The sequence below is a fragment of the Poromitra crassiceps genome (assembly GCF_964638095.1).
Source record: "Poromitra crassiceps genome assembly, chromosome: 4".
NCBI classification, from domain to species: domain Eukaryota; kingdom Metazoa; phylum Chordata; class Actinopteri; order Beryciformes; family Melamphaidae; genus Poromitra; species Poromitra crassiceps.
The window spans coordinates 77917665-77926518 of NC_139626.1; the positions used below are offsets into that span (position 1 = coordinate 77917665).

Consider the following 8854-nt stretch of genomic DNA (forward strand, 5'->3'; position numbering starts at 1 on the left):
CATTATTACATTATGAGTTGCTACACGCGCTTCAAAGCAATTCCATAGAACCACTGCTTCGCTTGTACAGACAGGACAGACGTTTCATTATATAGTAAGATTTTAGATACAGATTCAGGAAGGAACCAGGAGAAGCTCACACACTGAAAGAAAAAATGGAATGTCCACTCCAAAGGTTCACGGATGTGAAGATGCCATATGTTTAATGGTCCATAAAATAATACAAAGGTGCTACCATGTGAAAAAAGAGAAAGAAAACTGAACAGAAACGTTTCGGCTACAAAGCCATCTTCAGTCTGCCAGATACAGATTCAGAACAGGTTTTGACTCATGACCGTGGAAACTCACTCACTCACTCACTCACTCGTGAAAAGTGCATCCAGCTTCATAAAAACAGTCAATACTGCAAAATCCTGCCAGATCATTCTCTGAGTAAAACCCCTGCACTTTTCCTCGCTGTCCATGCCCCCTGTAGCCTTCAGTGTCTTTATATAATCTTCGGCACTGTATGCAGTTGCAGATTTGGTAGGGGATCCTGTATGTCCTCGTGTAGTCGGTGGAAAACACTTTCCAGTTCACCACACCTGTTGAAAAAAGAACACAAGGGCTCATGTGTAAAGGTTCAGGTTATTTTTTATTTAATGCTCTGGCCTCGCTGCAATGTAGGAAGTGGCAAGCCGTCATGTCCAAGATGACTGCACCTATAGTTTACTGTCTATTATGTTCTATAAGCAAGTGACTTTACCTGTAGCCCAGAGATGCTGTGCATATAAAAAGATGGGAGTCTAAATGAAAACTTAAGGGCTAACAATGTCTGTCTGTCTGTCTAATGACACTGCATTTGTGTCTGGGCATGTGTGCATCTGTGTGTGTCTGTGTGTGTGTGTGTGTGTGTGCGTGCACGTGTGTGTGCGTGCGCGCGCGTGTGTGTGTGTGTGTGTGTGTGTGTGTGTGTGTGTGTGTGTGTGTGTGTGTGTGTGTGTGTGTGTGTGTGTGTGTGTGCGTGCGCGTGCATGTCTGACCTTGTCTGGGTCCAGAGAAGAGGACTTCAGGTTCCAGCCAGATGGTTCCGTCTCCATGGAGAACAGCAGTTGCCGTGGTGTAGGGCAGAGATACCAGGTTCTTCCCTTGCTCCTCCTGAACACACACACACACACACACACACACCATTGGAGGCGTGGCCACCTCCATTAAAGTCTGCTTTTACATTATCAACCTACTAGCCTTCATTTAAGGACATTTAGGAGCCTATGATATTACAGTAGTGTGTGTGTGTGTGTGTGTGTGTGTGTGTGTGTGTGTGTGTGTGTGTGTCTGTGTGTGCGTGCCGTGTGTGCGTGTGTGTGTGCACTCACCCTGTGTATATCCAGTGGCAGTACGTATCGCCTGACCTCGGGCTGAGGAGGCTTCATCGCTGCTTTCACCTCCTCCCACTCCTCCCTCAGGTTGGCCAGATAGAGGTAGTTATACACAAAGTCATGACTGGAGAGAGAGAGACAGAGACAGAGATAGAGATAGATAGAGAGATAGATAGATAGAGAGTAATTACAGTATAATATACCTCTTTCACACCAAGGTCCAGCCAGGGATATTCCTGGGTTGATTTTGTGTTTGAAAGGCCCGACCCGGCTTGGCGGCCCACCTCACAGGTGGGTCGGGCAAGGGTTGATGTCCGTGTGAATGGCACATGGACCTGTGGGACCTAGGGACAAATTAATCTCATTGGTTGATATATTAGGTTACAATATAAACATCTGTAAAACTGATAAATAAGATTACATCGTTTCCTGTTATCATTAGTAGTCGGCAGGGTTATTCTTGGGGCGGTGATTGGAATATGTGTACTGTACCATCTATGGCTCCGCCACACTGAGGGTAGCCAGTGCCACAGTTCAAAAAGCCTCCAATGACCCTTTTTCACAGCAGTCATTTTCAACACAGGTGCAACCAAAACATTAATGAGGGCCCCAGCACTGGAACACCTAAATGGATTGGAAGTTGGAAACCCTCATTAATATTTTGGTTGCACCTGAGTTGACCCTCCTTTTGAGATACAAAATGCCTGTTGTGAAAAAGGTAAATTGTGTCATGGAGGCGCTGAAGTCAAATGAACTGCTGGTATAGCATTTCAACTAGCTGCACCAGCACACCAACCCAAACAAACAGGCAATGCTGCGGTACAGGTGTTACAAACTACCACAAAGCAATGGCTAATCTGCGCCTTACACACACACAGGACCGTACCCTTTCCAGGTGCAGAGGTCGACGACGATGAAGCCCTGGTCTTCATAGGAGTTAATGTGGTGGAAGAGGTTAAAGGCTGAAGTTCTGAACCTGTGGCTGCTCAAATAACTGGCTGGTTCCTTACTGGCCAGGTGGAACCATGTCTACAACACACACACACACATAACACATATATGAGGAAAAATGCAGGGGCTCACATGCATGTACGTACGTACGCACACACGCGCGCGCGCACACACACACACACAGACACACCACACACTTACCCCCATGTTGGACTCAAAGCAGTCCATGTAGTTGGTTCCTCTGATGCTCCAGGCAGACAGGAACTTGAGCAGGTTGATCTTCACCGGCTGCTCCACAAACACAAAGTAGTTGTCTGTCATACCAAAACTACAGACAGACAGACAGATGAAGACCAGAATATATACACTATATCCAGTAAATCCCTTTCTACAGCTATAGGTACATTTTCACAAGTACACAGAACTTTTGCATCTTTATGAACTAGGCATCTCGCACGCTCGATTCCTAGGCTCGCTGCGGGCGAGCCCACCCTGCAGCTCGAGCTGCTGCGTCACTGATGTCCGTCTTATGACATCATCAGTGACATCACAATGATGTCATAGTGACATCCTCAGTGACATCACAATTGCCCGAGTGTACTCAAAAACATGACCAAAATTGCAGAACCCACTTACTCCCTTTTATATAAGGAAGGATTAGATACAGAAATAATTTCTCAAGTCCTCTAAACTGTGTTGAAGTCTGAACGACCTGAATGTGCCTCTTGGTAACCATGGTGACAGCAATGTGGTGAAACCTCATTGTGAAGTGTTTGAGGCAACAAAAGGACTAACAACACACCTGTGCATGTAGGAGGGTTTGAACCTCTCACTGCTGGGCAGCTGCACCAACACCTGGGCCTTTTCTATAGGATCTGACTTGTCTGGAACACATGCACGCGCGCACACACACACACACACACACACACACACACACACACAGAGAGAAAGGGTGTGAGGGTGTGTGTGAAATATTTAGATATGTGCGTAATATCCTTTTTCTTCAGCCTGGTTTCTAATATCTGGTTGATTTAACAGAGAATACAGAAGTAAGCGTGACATTAGATTCTCTATTTTCTCCCCAATTGTACTTTCAGAGTTCACAATGGTGAACTCTGAAAGAAAAGATTTTGGGTTAGGGTTAGTTAGTTTCAATCCAGAAAATAGGCTGGGTGTTATGAGGTTAATGTGTATTATTTTCTGTTAGAGCCTAACATTGTCTTTCACCTTTATACTTCACTGTTGCATGGTTCTGCATATGGCAATGCACAGAATGCCTCGCTGCATTCTTGTATGAGCAGAATGGGCAGTGATATGATTCTGAAGACTTTGTAGGCACAGGCTCTTCTCCATCTTCTAAGATGGTGAGGTGTCTGAGGCAGATGTCAAAAAGGTAATAAATAAACATCCAAATCTAGGCTACATAGAGCAGAGGTTCCCAAACTTTTCCGACTAGCAATTACGCATGTTGTAAAGTAAAAAAATTGTTACACTGCTGCTTACCTATGTGCCACCTCTGCAGAGTCTGTAACTGTTGGACTGATAACAGGAGACTGCGTTGTAGTTGATGAAATGGGGGCCACCACAGTTGGAAGCACGGCTGTAGACGTTAAGCAGACTGTGGACAGAGAGACACAGTTACACAGGATCATGTTCCTAAATGCGTGTGTGATGGCTAGACTGTTAGCTAACAGCTAACAGGAGCGCTACAATTGCTCAGGTATATTTTGGCTGTAGGTCAAAGCCTAGAACAGTGACCTAAGACTGTGAATAAATGCACGGATTGCAAGTCGTACTTCGTCTCCTTCCTCCTTGCTTTCGGTCCGGGAGCGGATCATTACAGTAGGCTTAAGGCCTGTTGAGATAATTACATATTACAAGAACTGCATCGTTACAAATCAAATATGAAGTTAACATACGATCACTTTTTGACTTCATACAACACAATTAACAGACGCGATATCAGGCCAGTAAGATAATAAACGCTTCGTCCGGTGGTTTTGGTTCGGTACCATTAAAAATAAAAAAGCTAGCGAGCTATCGTAGCTAGCAACAAGCTAACGCTGTATTCGCTAACCTGTTTTTCATGCACAATGCTGAACTTTGAAAACAATACAACGAGTGCAAACTTCGTGCGGTTAAACAAACACATACGTTAGGTACAATTGCAGGAATTACCGTATCGCAGGTTTACTAGCCGTTTTACAATTACAAGTCGTTTTGTGGACAATCTCCAGCGACACTGCTGAGACTTGGACGTTTTCAGGGAAGTGACGTGACATGACACAAGCAAAAAAACAAAAAACAAAAAACCCGCCTTGATGTCAGCCCCCGCCCCCCTGATGTCCGACCCCGCCCCATATCCGACTCCGCCCGATTCCGCGGGCTGCAGCGAGGACCCTCTCGCAGTCGGAGGGGAGCTGTTGGGGGAAGGCGGGGGGGGGGGGGGGGTGCATACCATGCACGCATGCGTGTTTCGAATCGCACAAAGGTTACGCAAAAACCACGCCCTGTGCCCGCCTACGCAGCAGTCATGCGCCGGGATTGGCCAGGAGCTCATGCTCATGTTGGGCTCTCTGTTACAGGGACACATTCCTGTGAGAAGCAACAACACCAAGCGAGGCTGCAACGAGGATATTGAAAGACAAAATCCTACATCGCACCAAAGCATACAATGTATTTTAATGTTATTTGACGTGGTTGTGGGAGATTCCAGCTTGATCCTAGAACTAGAAGATGTGCTCACATTACTCCAATCCTAATCTCCCACTGCCTCCCAACTCAAGCCATCTGACTTTAAGGTGCTCCTGTTATCATTTAAATCATTACATGGACTTGCACCATCATATCTTTCTGACATCACTATCTATATATAAACTTAGCAATGTGGACTCTGTCTGTCTGTTTGCCACAGCTATGCCGTTTTACGTGCGATCGGGCTGAAACTGATGGAGCTGGATTTTTTAGTTAGGGCAGATTAATTGCCCTAATTGGCCTAGTATTGATTGCCCTAAGGCTGAGGCTATAGTTCAGACTGATGACATCACTGATGATGTCATCAGTGATCAAGTCCTACCTGTCATGCAGTCCTACCTGTCATGAAGTCCTCCTACCTGTCATGAAGTCCTGGGTCTCCACACTGCAGTTCACCATGCTGCTCACACAGCAGGGACTTGGCTTGTCTTCAGTCTGCAGGCTGTGCAGCTTGTTTAAATGCCGCATCCACTCCAGACCTTTGAGCCTGATATCAAGACCATCCACTCCAGACATTTGAGCCTGATATCAAGACCTTCCACTCCAGACCTTTGAGCCTGATATGAAGACCTCCACTCCAGACCTTTGAGCCTGGGATACTCAACTTGCTTTGCCCGGGGGCCACTTTCGCGAAATGATAGGAGGCCAGGGGCCAGTTAATAAACAAACAATATACATTTTTCTGTCGCGGATTGTAGGTTTTTGGGGTGTCAGCCGGAGTTTAGTCTGACAATGTTGTGCACACCGGATAGTTAGGTTAAGTTAGTTAAGTTAAGTACATACATGAGTGCCTGTATAGTGAGCAGACGGCGGTATTTGACAATTTAGCTGGAGCTCAGCCAAACTTTATTTCACATTAGTTAGTTTTGTGAATTAGATTCTAATTCACAATGAAAACTAAGGTGAAATTATTAGGAAATGGTCGGGGGGCCACTCTGCACCCTGTCCCGGGCCGCATCTGGCCCCAGGGCTGCAAGTTGAGTATCACTGCTTTAGTAGTTACTTGTAGACCTTGGTCAACAGAAGCAAAGGTACACAATTATTCTAGGCCCAGGTTGGAAGTATGTACACTTCACACTCCCTGCAAGATACAGTAATAAAAGTCACGTGGTTAAAGATGAGATAAGATAGAACCATGGTGTTTTTACAACACTGCTTTCCACAGCCAGGCCTACTTAACTATGAAGTCCTCCACCTCCTTGCATGTCCTCTTGCCATCATTGTGATGCTGGATGATGGCATCGTAGCCTCCTGTGCTGGTCAGGTCAGAGTTCTGTCAGTCAGATGGACATTAGATATTAGAGTCAAATTTAAGTATGTGTTCATTGTCTTTGGTTTTAGCTGCAGTGTGTTTGAGGTATAATGTAGATTATGTGTTTAGATATGTCTTGTTTATGAATTATTGTCAAAAATGGAGAGAATGCACACCATGAAATCTCAGTGAGGTGCCGGTGACGGACAATAATTCATAGAAAGAATAGAAACCTCACACTCTGGCTCTGATGCAATGAATTTAATAAAAGGACAACGTTTCGGCCTGGTGGCCTTTGTCAAGTCATGTACAAACAAGGTGAAGAGCACAGTCTTGTAGCAGAGACACACCTAGACCACAGCTGCAGCCAATCAATTAGAATCACTCATTACTGCATGTGAATGAGAACTTACAAGTGATCTAAATGTGAAGAGCACAATTTTTCAATGACAAAAAAGGTACAAAATAGAACCTTTACAGCCAAACAAACAATGAATGGTAAAAACCATCCAGAGTGAGAATTCACAAAGGAGATGGTGTTACAAAGTTACAATGGACCATTTTCACAGCTGCCACCCTGCATCCAAAAGGCAGGAAAAACAGAGGTGCAACCAACCCACCAACCAGGGACCCAGGACCAGAACACCTAAATGAACCAGAGACAGGAGACCCTGATTGAGGTTTTGGTGCACCCACGCCACTTCCACCCAAGACACAAAATGGCCACTGCGAAAGAGGTCAAGTCTGAAAATGTAGGTTTGAAGTTTAATTATCAACAATATATCCTCAGCAATAGAATTGAACCTGCCCACCTCGATTGCCAGAGGGAGGGTACCAGTTCTCACCTGGGCACATAGAGATCTTCTGGATGTATCCAGGCGTAATGGAACATAAGGTTCTCTGGACTATACTTATTTTTAATTTGGATGTATGTTCTGAGTTTTGGTTTGAGCCACTTGTGATTAGCCCGTTTTTCTTGATTGTAATATAGTGATCACTAGAACGTAAACTGTTTCTGAAAATAAATTGCTGGTCAGTTTCCCTGAAAACAGCATTCATATCATTACACCATGGATAGTTATGTGCTTTATCCCCGTTAAACACTTGTTTTGCTACTCTACTCTCTGGCATATTAGATAGACGGTTCCACAAACATTTCATCTTTTTGTTTGATCAAACAAGGCTCCCAACACATGTCCCCTTGAAAAGCCAACACAGGTGCAAATGTATGCACGTCCAAAAAGCAGCAGATTGCACGGTTTTGGATGGCATTCACCTTGGAAAATTCCTTCCTTCCCCAAACTCCAGCTGCATAAAACAAAACTGGTGACACACATGCATCATAAAGCTTTGAAAATGCAGCATAACCAAGGTTTATACTTTAGGTTACTTACTTTATTACCTCTAGCAGCAGTGTCAGCCAACACACATGCCCTCTCCAAACATCAAATGTTCATCAAAAGTAAATCCAAGATATTTGGATGAACTGCTATATGCTAATGACATAGCTCCAGCATGAACATCAAAAGTGCTTCTCCTTGTTCCTGATTTCTGGAAATGCACAATTTGAGTTTTTTCTCTCTCTATTAATATAATAATTAATAGTCTACATTTTAAGATGAGTAAAACAATCATAGAACTCAAACTGGGAAGCTGGGTTTCCTCTGAGTCTGCATAATGAACCATTCATCAATCATTCTTGTCCATTACACTGTGACAAGAGGGTGACATCACAGAGGAAAGAGACCAGCCAATAAGAGAAGGCCTGTTCAGTACACTATAGGTGTCAGGCTTCACCACCAAACATCTGGGTTTAGGTGTAGTTACACTGGTGCTTTTCTTTTGGTGTTGTTTTGTTCTGCTATTTTACATTCAAGTCTTTGACGAGTGTCTTTTGCTTCACCACCAAACATCTGGGTTTAGGTGTAGTTACACTGGTGCTTTTCTTTTGGTGTTGTTTTGTTCTGCTATTTTACATTCAAGTCTTTGACGAGTGTCTTTTGCTTTTTCACAGAAAAGGGGGCGGGGACATGTTAGTCCACTATTTGTGCAGTAGGGAACAGTTTCAAACAGGGCCATTGTTTCCATTTGGACTAAAACATTTAGCACAGATAGCAATATTTGGGATAAATTTTTATTGCTTTTTTGTGATACATAAACACATGACAACACAACAAAGCACAAAAACATCTACATACATACATAACACTCTAATCCCCCCTCCACCACAGATCAGAGTTAACAGAGCTCCCACACATTTTCATGGATACAATTTCTAAACTTTTCCATGACTTTTAATAATAACAATTAATAGATTATAATTAATAGAATTTCCATGTAATGTGAGGCGGTGACTCTGAATAAATACCAGAAATTATTAGTATGGACAAATCGACACAGCTGCTCTTTATACTGGTTTTCAGTATTTTAGTGTCACTGCATCATGGAAGCCATTGAACTAAAAGAGGAATTTTCAATAAAAATACTAATATAAAATACAAGAATTCAAAGAAGTAAAATCAATACATATTAGAGCTGC

General features: G+C 43.7%; 1 protein-coding gene across 1 annotated transcript; it reads right to left on the bottom strand.

Moving 5' to 3' along the window:
* Positions 1-212: 212 nt before the first annotated feature.
* On the bottom strand, positions 213-3906 carry LOC310775177 (retinal Mueller cells isomerohydrolase-like). The gene is made up of 8 exons (XM_083635274.1): positions 3813-3906; positions 3537-3682; positions 3112-3193; positions 2511-2637; positions 2245-2387; positions 1356-1482; positions 1023-1137; positions 213-584 (listed from the first exon to the last, which is right to left on the bottom strand). The coding sequence occupies exons 2-8, from the start codon at positions 3565-3567 to the stop codon at positions 361-363; spliced, it is 849 nt and encodes a 282-aa protein (XP_083491400.1). The 5' UTR covers positions 3568-3682; positions 3813-3906; the 3' UTR covers positions 213-360.
* Positions 3907-8854: the final 4948 nt, after the last annotated feature.

Excerpts from the sequence above, each read along its gene's own strand:
- LOC310775177 (XM_083635274.1), bottom strand. The coding sequence starts at position 3,567 with ATGCAGAACCATGCAACAGTGAAGTATAAAG. Across the intron at positions 3,194-3,536 it reads TGCAACAGTGAAGTATAAAG|ACAAGTCAGATCCTATAGAA; the intron begins GTGAAAGACAAT and ends CATGTGTTCCAG. Across the intron at positions 2,388-2,510 it reads GCTTTGAGTCCAACATGGGG|ACATGGTTCCACCTGGCCAG; the intron begins GTAAGTGTGTGG and ends TGTGTGTTGTAG.